The sequence below is a fragment of the Typha latifolia genome, chromosome 4 (genome assembly GCF_019914945.1).
Source record: "Typha latifolia isolate L0001 chromosome 4, TyphaL0001v2, whole genome shotgun sequence".
NCBI lineage: Eukaryota > Viridiplantae > Streptophyta > Magnoliopsida > Poales > Typhaceae > Typha > Typha latifolia.
Window position 1 is genome coordinate 15,664 of NC_133089.1, and position 19,275 is coordinate 34,938.

The window sequence follows — 19,275 nt, forward strand, 5'->3', positions numbered from 1 at the left end:
AGATTGATAGGAGTAAGCCTTGCGAATAAGTAGATCTAGAATTCGAATTAAGGAGCCAAGGAGGAGATCGGAATTGTTGGGAATTTCGAATCTCAAAATGAGCAGATGGTGGGAATTGGGAACGATTTGGAGTTATCTTAAATTTTAATACAAAAAAAAATAAAAATAAAGAAACTGAGAAAAAGGCAAACTAAAAACTGTGGCTGCTGGGATTCGAGCCCAGGTCTCTACGGCCACAACGTAGAATTCTTACCACTAAACTACAGCCACTTTTAGTTATGATGAGATTAATATATAATCTTCTTGTCAGTGAAAATAAACCAAACAAAAGGCAAGCGCAAAGCCCGCCCGAGAGGGCAAAAGCTGCGCAGCGCTGAGCTGCCCCCCCCCCCTTCCAACTCTGTCTAATAATACCTTGTGTTCCCCAATATCATCAAAGTGACAAAAGGACTTCTCCTTCTTCTTCTTCTCTCCTCCCCAATCCAATTCATCTATGTGATCACAGCTCCCAAACACTAGACGTTTCGCCAATCACCAACGCATCCACCGACCCACCTCCCCACTTCCACCGCCATTAATTCCACCATCAAAGATGAGGTCTTTATAGTAAAAACAAACAAAACAAAACACACACAAGCGAATATGTATAATCCCATCCACAGCAGCAGACATATAATGTGGTCCTAAAAACATGTGGGTCATCCATGCTGTGAATAACAAATTAAGCATTTGATGGTATAAAATCCCACAAGAAGACATTATACATATTTCCCAGATTGATTGATGATTGAATGATTGATCGATTAGTGTTTCTAACCATACTAGGATCATGAAGCTTCTGATTTGCCAATAAATAGCATAACGTATGCTCTTAAACTTTGGAAGTACTGTACGTGAGAGAAAACTTTGAAGAAGGAAGAGAAGAAGAACCCAGTAACCTTTTTATACTAAATAGTTGATTTCAACAGTACTGAATGGTGTAGAGAGATAGAGTTTTTTTTTATTAAAAAAAAAAAACTATAACCATTACACAATCTCCAACTCAACAGCATATATGTAATAACTGTATCACAATAGCAATTTCTGGCCATTTATTCCTGGTTGTCTCAGTGAATAAAAGACAACCCCAAACAGGAAATACACATGAAGAAACCAACCACATCTACCTGTTATGGAGCGGATTCGACCCAGTAGGGATCACTCTCTTTTCTTCCACACTATTGTTGTAACGAGGATCTAAAGAAGTCGCAGTCGCAGTCGCAGTCGAACGGAGAGTCGAAGAAGGCAATGGCGCTATCTCCTGGGCTGGAATCTTGTGCATGGCTACTGTGGAGACCAAAACGATCACTAAGATGGCAACTCTACCAAGAGTTGGCATTTGAGTTGAATATAATGGTGAGAAGTTGAGAGGCCAAGAGAGCTAGCTACTACTCACATTAGTTAGGTTTTCTTTTTCTTTCTTTTTTTTTGATTGGTGGTATCTTTTAAAGATGGAGAGGATCGATGAAAAGAGTAGTTAAACGTGGGAGAGGAAAGAGAAGGGAGAAGAAAGCATCTGCCATAAGTAAAGGAAGTAGGAATTAATTAAAACAGCAGCAGAAGAGATTGATAGGGAGAGAAAGACTAAACTAATGCTCTACAAAAAAAGCTTGCTCGTTTGATCTCTCTAAAGAAACAAAAAGGGCTTTCCTCTTCCTTTTTGCACTCTCGTTAGGCCCACATATATATGATATATATTGTTTATTTTGGCTTAAAGAGAGATAGAGATGACTTCGAGAGAACGCCAATGGAGAATTAATTTCCACATGGTACTCAAAGGGTCAAAGAAATATCTCTTCGTCATCATATATAGCCTGTTTCATGATCTCCATTATTTCTCTCTCTCTCTCTCTCTCTCTCTCTCTCTCTCTCTATATATATATATATATATATATATATATATATTTGCCTATATACACACACACACACACACACACACACACACAGATAGAGAGACACACACAGACACTTCGAAGGTGGACTTTGGGCCAGGCCCAATTTAGACGGTAAATAAATTGGGCCTTATACGCTGCATTTGGGTCCAATGGGCTGTAACAGAGAGAATAAGGTATTTTGTGGCCTTTTGTACAGAAACGTTAGCAATATCCGTTAGCAATATCCGATAACTTTAAGAACACTACTAATATGAACGCACAGACGTTATATTTAGAATCGTTATTTGACCACCCCTCAAAAGTCTCTGCTCGTGCTACATAACGAGACTAGAGACAAAGAATAGTTTATATAGAATGATATGAAAGTAATATTCCTAATTATTGAAGCAGATGCCACTTTGACTACCCATATTCCCACGAGATTCAAAGCAAAGATTGTGGAAAGGACTTCTAGATCAAGTTCTTAAGCATTCTAACCTTTCTTGATGTCCAAGTATGACATCTTGACACCTGTGTCCTGGACCTTTGTCTCTAAAGGTAATTTTTTTTTTAATTTTAATTGTGTTAAAATATGCCTAAAATCTTGTGGATTAATCAGTTATTTAACATGATATTAAAACTATTTTTTTTATAAAAAAAATTTGTAGTTGTAGTTGAAAAAAGGGTTAATTGTCTGATTCAACTGGACGGTTGTATATATCTTATTATATCTTAAACTTGATCAGCACATTTTAAAGCGGTAATTATCATATATCATGCTTAACGAGTACTCGTGAATCTTACAAATTCTTAGGTTTCAACAAGTCCTTTTCAGTTGAAAAAGCGTCATTTGGCGAGGATTCGGTTACTTAATTATGGAGGAAGTTTCATTTCACGCTTCTCTAATTGTAATGGGTGGTATGATTCACGCTATTTACATAGGTTAATTTGAGACCAAATAGTATGGAAAACTAGCGCATATAATGATAAATATGTTTCTATTTTTATATTAACAGGCCATCGTCCTCGTAAGCCATGACGATTTCTAATGTTGTCACGCCATACGTCCAAATTTGGCTTACTACGACATTATAGGACTCAAAGGAAGGAGTGCTCATCAAACGGATCATCCAATTGGCATGACTATACAACAAGATATATATATATATATATAGGGCCACGATCGAATTAATTTTAATTTCCTGGGCTAATTAGGTTAAGGAGGACTAATTAGTGATTGCCCGCACGAATGTTAAAGCGTTGCAAAGTAGCATCGCCGTGCATCAGTGCTTCCGGATGCGAATCTCAAGGCGGAGAATCACGGTGATTAATTACTATCTAGCTAACTAATAGCCGGTCTTAGTCTTAGCCTTCTTACGTACGCACAAGCAAAGATCTTTCCTCTATATCTATATATCTATGTTGATCTTATCCGATGCCCCCATGAAAGTGTATAATGACGTAAGCGATCCATATATGACAAGACACAACCCAAAAGCTATAGCTACTCCCTCCAATGATATAACCAATAGGAAGCTTCCTCTTCCCATCAACTAGGACTAAGACAACCTCCTAAGAAAATAAATAAATAAATATATATATATATATATATATATATATATATACTTTAATTTAAGGCAACTTCGATCTGTAGGCCCATAAGGGAACAAGAAGTGAAGTGATTACCAAATCCCCTTGCCAATGCTGAAGAGTTATGCCCATCTGACCATGACCATGGTATTTTGTATTTTCATTTTTTTAATAATTATTAACAGAGATAGATGTGCCCCTCTCACATACTTAATGTTAAATTGATCGATCGATAAGATAATTATCTCAAAAAAAAGAAGACTATTATAAATGCATCAAGGTAAATACACATAGATTTAATTCATTAAATTTTTTGTTATACAACAGGCGGATATGCTCCTATGTTATATATCACAAAGCGGTGATATATATATATATATATATCATGCATCATATCTGGGAAAAGAAAATTGGAGGGCCAAGACATCACGTGAGGATGACCCCACCATGGCCATGCATGCACTCTCTGTTCTCTATTCCATTCACATATGCTCCTCTGTATGTGTGTGTAAACGTTTATATATTGAATGAGCTATCTATCTATCTTTCTATTTATATATCTATCATTCTTTGCTTTCCCCACACGCTTTCCGTGAGCCTTCCTTATCATCTCCCACCCCCCCTTACAACATCTCCAACCAAAGTTTGTAATATATGCCTCATCAAAAAGGTCATGCTTTTTTGTCATGCCTCCTCACCATACTTGGCATGCCTTAGAAAACAAAATATCCCTCCATGACCAAAAGTGTGTCGGGGTGTATTCCATGCCATGATATACATAGAGTTCATGATGTACATATGCTAGATGAAGTACAACAGAAGTAGAGAAGCCATTGAATTATAGCTAATCTTACTTTGAAAATAAACTTCTTTCTATACATTAATGATTTTATCACAACAAAAGAAATGGGTTATATATGAAGACTATAGCTAGGTACAGTCTTAGTTTCATCAAACTTTAAACATTAGGAAATTAATTTTCGGGATTTTCGACCCGATATTTCCTTTCTACACTAATTAATTATAACTATGGGCTCTTCCTCAACTAGATAAAACTAAGTGAGAGAGGAGGAGAAGCTACGGTACGTAGTTTCTACTATGTATGTAGTAGTTTAGCGGTGATCTCAGGCGGCCTGCTTGTTTCTAATAATTAACATGCTGCAGAATGGGTGAAGGGGTTGAAGAAATGGGTGGTCTTCGGCGGCGCCACCACGAACGGGCCGCCGCCGCTTGCTTTGGCCGCGTCATTTGTGCCGTTGATCCTCTCGCAGGAAGGGCAGATGGTGAGCGCCGCCGCCGCCGCTGGGAACTGCATGTAGAACGGCGGCTGCGGTGCGAATTTTAGGGCTTTGAGCTCCTGCAGCTCCTTCTGCAGCCGCCGGTTCTCGTCGGTGAGCGTCTCGCAGCACCTCTTCAAGAACTCGCAGTCCACTTCCGTCTGCTTCAGCTTCGTCCTGCAATTAATTAATCAATTAACCCTCAGTTAATTATCAAGAAATCCGATTCGAGACAATACTAATATATATATATTTATATACGTTACGGACCTTGCTCTCCTATTCTGGAACCATACTTCTACTTGTCGTGGCCGGAGATGGAGTTGTTTAGCCAAGGCTTGCTTTTGCTTCTAATATCAGATATATGAAAATTAAGATGATTAGCTTTGTTAATTCTCTCTCTCTCTCTCTGTGTGTGTGTGTGTGTGTGTATACATATATGGATGGATGGGTGAAACAAAGATGTAAATTATATCAATAAAGTGAATTACATACCGGATTAAGGGTGCTATGCTCCTTAAACCTATCTTCCAAAAGGGCGGACTGCTCCTTTGTAAGCCTAAGTTTCTTTCTCGCACCACCATCTTCCTCTCCTTCGCTGGTACTCCGAGACGAGACCTTCTCCACCTCCGCCTCGTCGTTGCCGGTGTCCTTCTCTCTCTTCACGCTCTGCGGGTAGGCGGCGGAGAAGGACGAGACCGTGCTGTGAGGAGAGGAGAGCCTTGTATGGGGTTTAACCTCCAGCTCCCTCATCACCTTCATGTTATCAGGAAGGCATAAAGAGAGGGATGGCTCCTCGTTGTTGTTGATGGAAATCATGACTGATGAGAAGGGCGGCTCTTTTGGAAGGCGAATCAGATCGGCGCTCGACAGCCTTCCTCTTCCGCCGCCGATGGCCAGGCCGAGATCTAGGCCTCTGTCACAAACATCTTGTGGACTAGCCATGTCCATGATGTTCGATCCCCTAACTATAGCTAGCTTAATTCTTTTCTTTTCTCCCCCTTCTTCCTTTTGATAGAGCAGAGAGCTAGGCTTAATTTTTTGTATATATTGCTTGGAAGAGAGGAAAGAGAGAGAAAGAGAGAAGAGGAGGAGGAGGAGGAGAAAGATGATGCCTATGGCTATGCTTATGATTGTTAGTAAAAGGAAGGAAGGAAGGAATGAGTGAGGGGGTTATGGATGAGGATATATAACCTAACCTAACCGAGGTATACAAATACAATTAAACGCCAGTCACAAAGGTTGACAAATGGGAACCCGACTCTATGGACTCGATTTCTTCTAGTACTAAAAGCGAAACGGTGCAAAGGACCACCAACTCTTTACTTAGGACGGGGGAGGGAGTTGGATTGGTGTACAAAGGAGGAGGAGGAGGTAGAGAAAATTAACTACGTGGATTCACATGGGAATGGATGGGGGGGGGCAAAGACATTTATAAAACACATCAAGGGTGTGATCGTGCCTCCTCTATTCACGACCCACCCACCCACCTTTCTCCTCATTAACTATGTGTGGTACCCCTCTCTCTCTCTCTGGCTCTCTTTTTTTCCTTTCCACCTAGGACTTACTAAGCCAATGGAAAGCTTCCTTGTGCCTTCGACTCTGACTTTTTTTTTTTAATTTTAGGAATTTATTAATATAATAAACTCAGACAGAATGAATTACATTAGGAGGGAGAAATTTCTCCAAGTTACATAAGAACTCAATCAAACATCAACACAAGCTTTCATTTGTATTAAATGAAGGTTGATTGTTAGCGAGTAGTAGCTGGTTGGTGGCAAAGCTTTCCAAGATCTAGGAAGGAGGAGATTCTTAGGAGGGATACTAAAGTATCATACGGTCGGCACGATACGGTATGGTACGTACGTATTTGAAAGTTATTGATCCAGCAGGCAATCACCGGAGGATGAGACACTGACTTATACATACATATATATATATATATATATATATATATATATATATATATATATATGGAATAATGATATTTTAGGTCAATTGGGTCCAGCCAAATTGAAGGCTACACATGAGATGTTGGATCCTTACATGGAAAAGTTGCTAGTCTTGAAGACTGTCATATATGGGGCTGATGCAACTATTCCCACCTATGGTCTGGCTTCACTTAGGAACGTGGCAGGGATGGGCGAACTAATAGCGAAGATTTTAATGCACCATGACCTCCATTGTCTTGTTCGCAAGGGGGAAACTTGAAGAAGATGCCGGATCTGCGCGCCTTATAAGATCTAAATCAAGAAAGAGGCTTTGAGATTTTCGATCAGAAAGATATGTACCTAATTATATGATTGCACTACCGGCTAGCTAGATCTCACACCGTGCATAGCATAATGCTGATGTGCAAGAGAGAGAGAGAGAGAGAGAGAGAGAGAGATGGTACACTATGAATCGTTCAATAATGAGCTCATCACCTCCAACTACTCCCAATTAATTACCGAGGGCATGCAATTAATGTGTTTTTAATTTTCTTTGGGCCGGGGGGGTTTATCTCTCATGTTTGTTAATTACTTGAGCATTTTTATTTCCACGGGTAGACAATCTCTTTCAAAGTGTCATTAAAATAGATGATTTGTGCCAGATAAGCAAAGAGTCTAGGACAAATGATTCAATACTTTTAATTAGCTAGTGGTCATGATATATGCACAATCTGAGCAATGATTATCTTAAGCAACTTTTGAGCTCAGATACGCATTGACTTGGAGGCAATCGACAAAGCAATATCTAATGACGTGATTAGAGAATAACTACTGCTTCATGGACTGCACCAAAAAGAAAGAAAGTACCTCCAAATCCTCATCAAATCGCATAAATAATATTAGGCTAACACCAGTGGAGGCTTCTCTAACATCATCACACAATAGACGCTGGTGGATAAAAAGCAAGCATGCCCACCGCTCACGTGTCGCTGCCTGGCCATGACACCTCCTCGTCGATGACGCAACGTGGCGGCGGGGCCACCAATGATTTGCTATCATGGGGGGAAGGAGGGTATTTGATTCAAAGCCTACAAGATAGATAGGATTTGCGAGGTGGTCTTAAAAAATAAAATTTTATTTTTAAAGCCTTTGGGTACCACAAAATGACCCCCACAATTTTTACCTCTTAATTTATACCCTGTGATTTTCTTGAATATTAAAAAGGTAAACGCATAGAAAATTCTAGCGATACATTCTGAAAGGGCTCCTTTATATATGTTTAAGAATAGAAAAGACAGCTGAGAGATAACACGTGTACAAGATAAGGGTTGGTATATATGCTCTTAACCACCTGTCTGGGGGCGACCGTGCTGTCTGCAAAGCCAATTGCAAGCTTGAGTTATTCTTGTCCTACTGCTGCTGCTGCTGCTGCTGTTGCTACCAACTAACATGAAAGCCACCGTCATCCTAATTAATAGTGTAAGAGTGGAGATAATATTGAACGTAAAACATATGCCTTTTGTTTAAGTGTGTGTGTTTTGTTGCCAAGCTTTATGAAGTAAGAAAGGTTAGGTAAGGAATGGATGCATTTTGGAAAGTGGTGAGATTAATATGCTTTGGTTGCATCAATAAGGCACCGACTTTTTATCTATAAAAGAAGAGAGGGGATGGGGAGGAGAGAGAGGTGTGAAAAGGCCCCACTAATTTTGGAGAGGGCCCATGCCCTCGTGGGCTAGTGGGCTTTTTGTGACACTGTTTTGATGGACACGTCATGCTCCTGCTTGTCGCTGACCCCACTTTCCTTTTCGAGGCAGTGTTCAGTGTGTTGGGTTTGGCATTTGAGACACAAGATACTAATTATTACTTCTTAGGTGTTAGGTTTAAGTTAGGTTAGTTTCAACCTTAACCTGCGTCCACATCTTGGTGGAGATCGATCGATCTAGTAAAAGAATTGCTATTGACATTAGCGATTGATTAGTTCGTGCCAGTTGAATTGGTCATCTTCCTTACGGATTGAGGATATGTTTGATTAGTACCCGGTCATTATCGATAGTAATATATATATTTGAAAATTTTCTCTTTAAGATTTTCTAAAGGCTATGTTAGATTCATCCGAGTGAGATGCACAGTAAATATCAAACAAATGATTCATCCTCCTTTTACTTTGCTTTGCATGTCACACCCACATACTTTTTATGTTCCAAAAAAAAAAAAAAAAAAAAAAGAATTGCAAAAAGATAATGGCGACGTGCAATAGCCGAAGAAAGAAGTGGTTCCATCTCAGGATCTCATAAATGTTAGACACGTCAGAGGTATAGAAGGAGGACTTGTTACGTGTGCTTGAAATTTACCCCACAAATGCAGTGACAGGGGGTGGTCGTATTGAATAAATTTGAGAGTATAGTGTTTTACCACAATAATAATATCCGGTGATCGATCGGCTATGTTTTTAAGTGCACTCAACAAATTATCCAATATTTGACTTGATCTACTTACTTCATTGTTTGATTTGTTTGTAGTGAGAAATATCCAATATTAAGGGGCAGAGGTTTCAATCCCACGCTCACATGGGATACGAATCATTTGGCATCGCCATCATAAAATCCTCAAATCTTTGATGGGACCCTATTTGTCTACCCTGTATTCTATTTTGAACCCAGCACTCCACCTTTCCTGCTGCTCCTGTCCAACCCTTCCTCACCCCTTCCCATTAGTCAACACACTAATGATCCAATGCTTCCCGTTGAAGAAACTAACTACTTGATCCAAATTCTCCCACTGGGGGGATCCATGGGGCCCATGCATGTTTGAGAGTTTAGTCAGAAAAAAATAAATAAAATAATGGATAGCGATAATAACTGCACACACACACACACAATATAAAGGAAAGAGGATAAAATGTTTAAAGGCAGCACATGGCAAAAAATGTCGGTATATAAAATTTAATAAAGAATTTCATCATCATCCAATAGCTAATGAGGCTTTTGGACCAATTAGTCATACAATATCAAATAGAATCGCACATATGTCCTAATTTGTATTCAAAGAATAGGTTTTGAGATGCAAATGAAAGTTAAGAGTAGTTAGGTAAGTAGAAAGGAATCCCAAAAACTTTTCCATGTAAAGCAAACTATACCAGCCATTCTTTCAATCATGGCCATGGGCGGCCAAGGCAGTCAGTCAGATTTTGAGGAAGCATCGATGCACCCGGATGTACTAAAAAAATCAGTTCGGATCAAATCTGGGACCACCATCCCCAACTGCAAGTTGGTGGGCCACCACTCATACAATCCAATAGTTGCCTTCGTGTGATTCAGTGCTTGCACCACCACCCAAGTAGACATCATTAACAGCTTCTTGGTCACTTCCATTCTTTCTCGACTCCAATTTCCCTTCTTCTTCTTCTTCTTCTTCTTCTTCTTCTTCTTCTTCTTCTTCTTCTTTTTCAATTGTAATAAAGGAAATACCATTTGGAAAGAGATTTTTCTTTTTAAAAAAAGAAAAAGAAAAAGAAAAAGAAAATACAAATCAAGACATCCATACATTTTGCTATATCACTTCAAGACATCACCATCATTAGATCAACATCCCACAAGAATCTATACGATAAACATTAAGTTTTACTTGAGAAGAGGCCATGCTGTATTCACTATAAGAACTTATCATTATACTTGTAGAACCAGACAAGAAATAAGGAGCATCAAGCTTTAGCAACAAGATGTATGAAATTAGAAATATCTGTGAGATTACACAATTATTCTTAGATAACATTATCTTGAATTTGAAAAGAAAGAAAGAAGAAAGAGAAAAATATCTTCAACCCTATATCATTGGCTAGTTCATCCTTAAAAGCTTATGCCGGAGTTAGATCCAAATAGATATCAAAGAACACTACCCATACTTGCTGTCATGAAAACTTCTAAGGTAAGAAATAGAAGTAGCTAGCTCCAATAATGTCTGATACATCATCTTTTTGAATAATTCAAAAGCCTACACGCTAGCAGAGGAGCAATTCCACAAATCATCTTCTCTATCTGTGCCAAATAAAGGGAAACCAAGGTCGGTTCATCTCTTGTACTTGAATCTCAAAAAACTTCTGGTTTTCATCTAATGCCACATACAGTCAAACATCAGATGGATGCCGATGGTGTATAGTTGTATATTGTTGATGAAACAGGGCAACTGACATGTGTCCCTGAGTAGTATTTGCCTACCAATGATGAATCAAAAGATGTAAGCATATTGTCTGTCTATTGTTGCCAATCTAGCAACTTAGCTTTTAAAATGGAAGGGGGTATCAAACAAGAATACAAGATGAATGAAGACTTCATACAGCTTATAAGTTAGGCAGGACACTTAGTTGTTTATTAACCAGCCAATCAAAATTCATTGCTGAGCAAGTATAACTTTCTGACAACGGTGTTTTCTCTTTTTTATGATGTGACAACATGGATAAGAAAGAAGTACCATTCAAATCATGGCATGCAATCTATAAGTCCTTTAAATTAACATAACAAAGGCGTGTGCAAAATAAATTAACTTACCTAAGGTTAGTTAGGACATATTCAATTCCAATAGCTTAGAAGATCAATGAAGTCTTGAAGATGATACAATACTGCCAAAGAGCAATGCGTCACCCACCAATGATTTACCAGGAGTTGAAGATTATTTCAGCAATTCATTAAATATTTATAGAAGTTGTTAGCTTGGTAAGAAAATACTTCACTTTTGTCAAAATATTAATTTCACTTGCTAGGTTATTAAGACTACAGCAGAGAGGATTAAATTGGTACTGCCAGAGATTCTTATTTGTGAGTATATATAGACCCATGCTTCATAGCTCACTTGTGCTTTATATGACTTCCTTTCTGGTTAAAATCAACAATGGGACTATTACTTGCTGAATTGGAGTTACCAACAGCCCTTGGAGTTGCAGGATAAGGTTCAAATAAAAGTAGCTTATGTCATGAGGTACAAATAAAGTGATAGATGTGGATGATGATGAGATCTTTTAACTTTATGTCAAGCTAGGGCATCTGCTACCATGACCTATATTCTGATGGAAAAGCCTCTTCTTGCATCTAAACATGAGATTAGAAAAATAACCCATTTGCACAAAGTAAAAGAGTATGGACAAAATCTTATAATTATTGTGAAGCCCAACATGAGTAGCCAATAAACAAATGAAAACAAGACCTAGTAGCTGCTTAGGATAAGGTTTATGTTCAAATGAATATCCAATATAAGATGCATGGGATAAAGTTAGTTATGATCATTACTTTTTGTATAACAAATGAACAATATGAGATGTACTAAATAGTATACTAAGATGAAGCCAGCTTACCCCCATTACTCGAGGCCTTTCCATGGTTTAAATCCCTTGCCACTTATAAGAAAGCATGTCTTACATAGGGCATTTCTTACATACCTTACCACCTCACGGCAATTCTTACAAATATATTTTTCACGAAAAAAAGAAGAAAGTCCTATGAATATTATAGGGCAGATTCATTTCTACATAGTATTGATGGCAAGTAAATCATGATGTTCATATGCCTTACTATCGACACCAAAATATTCATTAGTTTTTTTAAAATGTCAAAAATTAGGTTATACCTTCCAATGATGGAGTTCTATATGGAAGTATATATGTTATCAACCAAAGACAGCTATATGAATTAACTTCTGAAAGCGAGTGGTACTAAACAAGACAATATGAATAATTTAAATGTTTAATCATGTACTAAAGGGATCATATGGTCCATATCATTACATGATTGACCTACAGAGTGAACTGAATTCATCACTGACCGGATAATGTTCCAATCATGACCAAGGAAAATATGTTCTTGTACAATGTGTCACAACATGGTAATAAAAGATAAATCCTTAGCTGATGTATTATGGCTCAAAGGCCTTAAGAACACTTCAAGATAAAGCTACATAACAAACTTATTACTGTTACTCTGTACCAAATCACTCGCTCTAAATTATTGGGATGTCTTGAACTCTTGAAGAAAGGGAATGTGCCATAGGTTGTGAATTAAACTTGCAATAGTAAAGAGTACATTATATTAAATATTTGAAACTTGTTTAATCAAAATAGGTTAGCAAGGAGATAAGAGATCCTGTCCTATTGATCAATAAAAGAAAAACAGTGCCATGATTAGGTGATGCAACTGAGGGGACAAGGATAATAATCTTTACTTGATAAGCTAAGGACCACAAGATATAAAATAGATCTAAGGCTTTTAAGAGATTACCGTCGGTTGCTAATATACTTGTTTACTGATGATTCAACTGGAAATAATTCAATAATTCCAACCTCAGACGGACTGGATAAGCTTCTTTCTGTTGAGCATACTTCATATATAATTGTAATTTGTGAATAGATTGAGTGTATCCTTGGTTTATTTTGTATATCATTTGTATCTTAAAGCCTAGTTTTCCTATCCTTCTCTAATCCACACATTTTATCGCGAATCATAAAGTTCCATCCATTTTTTATAAGAATTATATCCAATTCCTCATTAAGTCCTCGTTTCATGTAGTGGGCCAAAACAGGCCCATAACTTTACTATAGCTGCCCTCCTTTGGACTTTGGGAGAGGAAAGCTGGTCGCAACAGAAACCAAAACATGCCAACTCCTACTAAGATAGTTATTAAATTTGGTTTCAAAATCCTGGACTTGGACCTGATATAGTGCTGCATATACCGAAAAGCTAACTTGATATCTCCTGTTTGACTTGGATCCATATCTAAATTATAATTCATGATACTTTTGTTATTTTCTTCTCTTGTAAAGTCCATAATACATTTGAATTGCCCACCCAAGTATTCAAGAAGTTTATTAAAAGATAAAAAGCAAGAAACTGTTGATGGTTAATCATGACACAAGTGATGAATTCAACTATCTGATTTGATCACGCACAAAATTTGTCGAGGAATTAAACCAAAAGAAAAGAGGACTATAATGGTAGAACTGGAGATTCTTCTATGTGGCCCCTCTAGAAGAACAAAATTACTCATACGATGAAATGTTTCCCATTTTGGGTATGCTATATGGTCATTGCTCAATTTGGCATAAAGGACTTCATTTATGGAATTCAGCAATCCACCAATATTATTTCCTGATGAATTGAACTCCACAACAACCCGTGGGAATTGGACTCTACAACAACCTGTGGGAATTGGACTAGAAGTATGAGAAAGATAGGAGAATATATCATTAGCTCCAAGTAAAGCCAGACGTGGAATGACCATCAAAATTTTGAACATAATTAAGTAGCAAATGTAGGACATCTGCCTACCATGATGGAAAGACCTACAAGCTGACAATTGGCATTTTCTTGTGGGTCACTTTATTCTATTCTATGTTCTATATGATTACAAAATTCAAATAGTGCATATAGATATTGACAGCATGATGCATCTAAAGGGTTAGGGATAATAATCTTAACTTGATGAGCTAATGGGCACACTCTTGTCTAAGATTCCCCAGGGAAATCAAGAGATAAGCACAGATATGCTAAGCAGTCCAAGGAGACAACAGTGTCGGATGACGACAATTTGATCAGAAACAATTCAAAGTGTGAGTTCAGATGGAGATCCGTTATTAGACTTGATTGCATTCTTGTCTAGGTTGGGAGCCACATGGGCCTAGTTCAAGAAAAGGCTTGGGCCATGTTAGAACCAACATTTACTTAAAGATTGGCCTGAGACTAATGTATCTCATGACTGGGCTGAGTCAGGGCAGGGGGATTACTCCGAGGTCAATTGTTCTTGACCCATAAGTCAAAAGCTCAACCTTGGCTATAGGACACAACCTTGTTAAAAATTGTTAACCTAGTTGGGCGAGACTCGAATTAAGCAGTCAATATCCCAACCTTGTTTATGGGAAACAACCTTGTTAAAAATGTTTCCTTAATCTAGTTGGGTGAGACTCTCAAAGAGTCATGGTGCCAATAGCAACTAATTGAACATTTACTTACAAAAGAGGAGGAACTCATGTTTAACGTACTAAGTTGAAGTAATCACATGAACCACAGTGTAAACAGACGTCACCTGATAAAAAAAAAAACCTACAACAGGAATTAAGCTGCGAATAAAGAATGCATCAGACTTATAGAAAGACCTCTCTGAACTGATTCAATGTAAATATCTAGGAGCTCATGAGAGCAGACGCAGTTTGAGATTTAATACAAAGAAGAGGACAGGACTCCAGTCCAATAGATATGCTAATTAACAGTTTTACTTGATGCAGAAATGAACAAAATGACAATGGAATATTTTATCCAGCGGTGACATCTGTGTAAAACAATGCTATATGGCTATTACTCCAATATATTGGAACAGCAACATACCTGCATGTGGTGGTTCGATCAAAGATGGATATTCTAAGAAGCATTTCGTCAAGCATCTCGCATTCAATCACGCGTTCTAGCGTCCAGCCCTTGCAGTCCTCGCTCTTTCGACCCAGCTTCTCCGGTCTCCCAGTCCGAAGGTGAAACAAATAACTGAATAAGACCACAGCCCCCGACTCCAACAACACCGCACCACTCCTCTCCGCGAAACTACTCTAACGAAACCAATTCCACACGCAAGGTCGGTGCTTCTCGATCGCCTCCATCACTCTCCCCCGCATCAGCTTCCAAAGGTCGATCTCCTCCTCTGGCACCCACTTCTCGTCGACCATCACCATCGTCGCGGTGATGGATCCAAATGGAGAGGAAAAACCCATCCAAGGCAACGAACGAGAGCCTCTTCTCCTCGCGGCTGCTAGCAAGATATTCCTAGAGAGACGATAGGAGATGCCACTCGAGAGCTCGATCACTTAAGCCTGCGACGTGTCCACGGGCATCGCGCGGATGGCATCGTCCTCTTGTAGCCAATAGACGACTCTGACGACGTGAGGTCCGATCGTTCTCCTGAACCGGTCACGCACGCCGACGTAGATCGCCGGGGTCCAACTCTCAGCCCGGAGAAGAAGGTATGAACACCGATGTTGGCACAATTGGAGGATACGACGAAAAATCTGAAGGCAGAGGATGGCGGCTGGCGCGCGGTCGTCGTTGATCGCCGGTCAGCGAAACCAAGGACGCGCGACAGAGGTCGTTGAGTACATCGCCGGGAACAGAAGGACGACGAAACGTGATAAAATATATTGGAGAGACTGAGGAAGACAACGCGACCCAGCCGACGATGGTGAAAAAGGAAGAATGAAGGAGAAGAGTAGAGCAGGGACGAAAGTGGTGGGCACGAACTCGGACACGCTTAAAATGGGTGAGAAGTGGAGAGAAATGGAAGGAAGCTGCGAGAAGTGAAAGGAAGTAAGATGGACGAAGATCTCGAGGAGGACGCCGGTGGAGAGATCTCAAGGGCGGGAAGGACGACGATTTGCGCTTCATAGCGACGACGGTTAGATTTGAGAAGGGGGCGGCCGCGGGCGATTCAGTTAATAGAAGTGGGCCCCAGACTACTTCTTGGGCCGAGAAAACGAAATGGGCCCCTATCTGAAATTATTAAATAAAGGAAGATATATATATATATATATATATATATATATATATATATCTAAGGCCTACATCCAAAGTAGTTGGGTTATTGGGCGTTTGTCTGGCTAAGCAGTAAGCAGATCCAATCTTAATATTATTAGACTTCCATGGGCCTTGTCTGGCTAATAAGCACTAGATGAACCACCTCTCCTCTCACTACTACTACAACTACAACTACCATCGCCTCTTCTTCGTACGCTTCCGCGACCTCCTCAAGTCCTGCATTGCCACCAAAAACCTCGCCTCGGGCCGAGCCCTTCATGCCCTCTATATCAAGTCCTACGTGCCCCCTTCTACCTACCTAGCCAATCACTTCCTCCTCCTCTATTCTAAATGCGGCCACCTCCCCCTCGCCCACCGTCTGTTCGACGAAATCCCACACCCAAACGTCTTCTCCTACAACGGACTCCTCGCCGCCTACTCCCACCACCCCGACCTGGCCTCCCGCCTCTTCTCCCAAATCCCGTGTCCTGATCTCGTCTCCTACAACACCCTCCTCTCAGTCTTCGCCGCGGATGGCCAGGCCCGTGATGCGCTGCGTCTCTTCAACCGCATGCGCCGCCTTAGCTCCGAAATGGATGGGTTCACACTTTCTTCGGTCATCTCTTCTCTGACCGACGGCGTTGATCAGTTGCATTCGTTGGCTATCTCCGCTGGGCTCGATTCTTATGTGTCTGTTAAGAATGCGCTCATCAGTAGTTATAGTAAAGGTGGCTTCTTGGATGACGCTGAGCGGGTATTTTACGAAATGGCAGGTTTACGAGATGGGGTTTCATGGAATTGCATGATCGTTGCGTACGGGCAGCACCGGGAAGGGCCGAAAGCTCTGAGCTTGTTCCAGGAGATGATGAGGAGAGAACTAGAGATCGACATGTACACACTGGCAAGCGTGCTGACGGCATTCACGGTGGTAAAGGACTTGTCTGGGGGTGCTCAGTTTCATGCCCAGTTGATTAAGAGCGCTTTCGAGCAGAATCCTCATGTTGGTAGTGGTCTGGTCGATCTGTACTCAAAATGTGGCAGGATCCATGATGCAAAGAAGGTGTTTGATGAGGTCTATGAGCCAGATTTGGTGTTATGGAATACAATTATATCAGGGTACTCGTTGAATGATGAGTTCTCTGAGGAGGGGCTCCAATGCTTTAGAGAGATGCAGAGAGATGGTTTCCAGCCAGATGATTGCAGCTTTGTCTGTGCAATCAGCGCTTGCTCGAATTTGTCATCTCCATCCCAAGGGAAGCAGATGCATGCATTGGCTCTTAAGTCGGAGTTCCCTACCAATCAAATCTCAGTTAACAATGCATTGATTACCATGTATTCCAAATGTGGGAACCTGAAGGATGCTAATAGGCTGTTCACGAAGATGTCGGAACGTAACACGGTTTCCTACAACTCGATGATTGCTGGTTTCGCCTATCATGGTCAGGCCATTGAGGCATTGGATCTGTTCAAAGATATGCTCAATTCGAACAAGTTGCCCACAAGCATTACCTTCATCTCTGTACTCTCTGCGTGTGCGCACACTGGAAGAGTCGAGGAGGGTAGAGAGTATTTCAATTTGATGAAACATAAGTATCGAATTGAACCTTGTGAAGAGCATTACTCATGCATGGTCGATCTACTTGCTCGCGCTAAGCAGTTTGAAGAAGTTGAGGGGCTGATCAAGACAATGCCATTCGATCCGGGCTTTATTGGATGGACCGCATTGCTTGGCGCTTGTAGGACCCATGGGAATATGGAGGTTGGGGCATTGGCAGCAAAAAAGCTCTTGCAGCTGGAGCCTTCAAATCCATCAGCTTATGTGATGCTCTCTAACATGTATGCCAGCACTGGGAGATGGGAAGAGGTTGCAACAGTCAGAAAGCTGATGAAAGATAGAGGGGTGAGGAAGAAACCTGGCTGTAGCTGGATTGAACTGGGGAACGTAATCCATGTCTTTGTTGCTGATGATGTTTCTCATCCAAGGATTTTAGACGTCTATAAGTTCTTGGAGGAAATGTCAGGGAAGATGAAGCAGGCAGGTTATGTACCAGATGTGAGATGGGCTTTAGCAAGGGATCAAGAAATTGAGGGAGAGAAAAGGCTACGGCACCACAGTGAGAAGCTCGCTGTTGCCTTTGGATTGATCAGCACCGGAGAGGGAGTACCCATACTGGTGATTAAGAACCTAAGGATTTGTGGGGATTGCCACAATGCAATTAAGATCATTTCTGCTATAGCTGGGAGAGAGATTACTATCAGGGATGGACATAGGTTCCATTGTTTTAGAGAGGGGAGTTGCTCTTGTGGAGATTACTGGTGACAACATATACTCACAAAAGATTTTAATGCAACTGCAGCAGGAAAGCTGAGTTAGCTGGTAATAGTATGGCCTTGGTTTAAAGAGAGGAGGTAATTTAACAGGCTTAGTAGTGCAGTTCCTCATGAGACCATAGTGGCTGCCGAATCTTTACACCAATCACTATTTTTTTAAGACTCCCCCTGTTCAGATATTGCTGCTGCAGAGTCCATAAATTATCATCAGCTCGGATCAATAAAGGATAAAACAGAAGACTAATTTGATAACAAGAAGCACTACTGTTATTCCCTTGGATTTCTTGATTCTGATAGAGCGACCTTCTAACAAAAATATAGTGTTCATCAACTTGCAGGTTGGTTTACTCTTCAGTAGCTACTGCTTGGGGACACTTACTGTGCATACAAGTTGCAACTGCTAAAGTGCTTGCTGTAGGTCTCAATCTAACAAAAACAAGATCCATTGCGTTAAAGATCTAAACGTCCATTATTATTCTAGGTTTTCTTGAGTTCTTGTCTTTGTATCTTCTTTATAAGGATACGAGAATTAGATGCATAAATAGGCTTAAAATATAGATCAACAAGTTGTTTAGGTGGTCTTTTGCTTGATATCTTCTTATTTCTAATGTAACATTTATTTAATTATTTATTGATTAGTAAATGGTGTTGGCTATATTTATCTGCGTAAACATTTGTTGTCTATTTCCCAGTGCAA

The 19,275-nt window shown here is 40.1% G+C and overlaps 2 protein-coding genes and 1 non-coding gene across 3 annotated transcripts; 1 reads left to right on the forward strand and 2 right to left on the reverse strand.

Annotated features, from left to right (window-relative positions):
• Nucleotides 1-198: 198 nt before the first annotated feature.
• Nucleotides 199-270, reverse strand: TRNAH-GUG (transfer RNA histidin (anticodon GUG)). Its single transcript has one exon. It is a non-coding gene; the product is annotated as a tRNA-His (tRNA).
• A 3,969-nt stretch (nucleotides 271-4,239) lies between these two features.
• Nucleotides 4,240-6,268, reverse strand: LOC140787244 (homeobox-leucine zipper protein HOX19-like). Its single transcript, XM_073136055.1, has 3 exons — nucleotides 5,276-6,268; nucleotides 5,051-5,130; nucleotides 4,240-4,957 (listed from the first exon to the last, which is right to left on the reverse strand). Exons 1-3 carry the CDS (start codon nucleotides 5,729-5,731, stop codon nucleotides 4,654-4,656), a joined length of 840 nt encoding a protein of 279 aa, XP_072992156.1. The 5' UTR covers nucleotides 5,732-6,268; the 3' UTR covers nucleotides 4,240-4,653.
• A 10,054-nt stretch (nucleotides 6,269-16,322) lies between these two features.
• Nucleotides 16,323-19,233, forward strand: LOC140786323 (pentatricopeptide repeat-containing protein At3g49710). The gene has a single exon (XM_073134655.1). The coding sequence runs from the start codon at nucleotides 16,402-16,404 to the stop codon at nucleotides 18,565-18,567; it is 2,166 nt and encodes a 721-aa protein (XP_072990756.1). The 5' UTR covers nucleotides 16,323-16,401; the 3' UTR covers nucleotides 18,568-19,233.
• Nucleotides 19,234-19,275: the final 42 nt, after the last annotated feature.

Bases quoted from the DNA above. Each gene is read 5' to 3' on its own strand.
- LOC140787244 (XM_073136055.1), bottom strand. From the start codon at position 5,731: ATGGACATGGCTAGTCCACAAGATGTTTGTGACAGAGGCCTAGATCTC. The intron at 5,131-5,275 runs GTATGTAATTCA...ATCTGATATTAG, and splicing joins AGCATAGCACCCTTAATCCG to AAGCAAAAGCAAGCCTTGGC. The intron at 4,958-5,050 runs GTCCGTAACGTA...AATTAATTGCAG, and splicing joins TTCCAGAATAGGAGAGCAAG to GACGAAGCTGAAGCAGACGG.
- LOC140786323 (XM_073134655.1), top strand. From the start codon at position 16,402: ATGAACCACCTCTCCTCTCACTACTACTACAACTACAACTACCATCGC.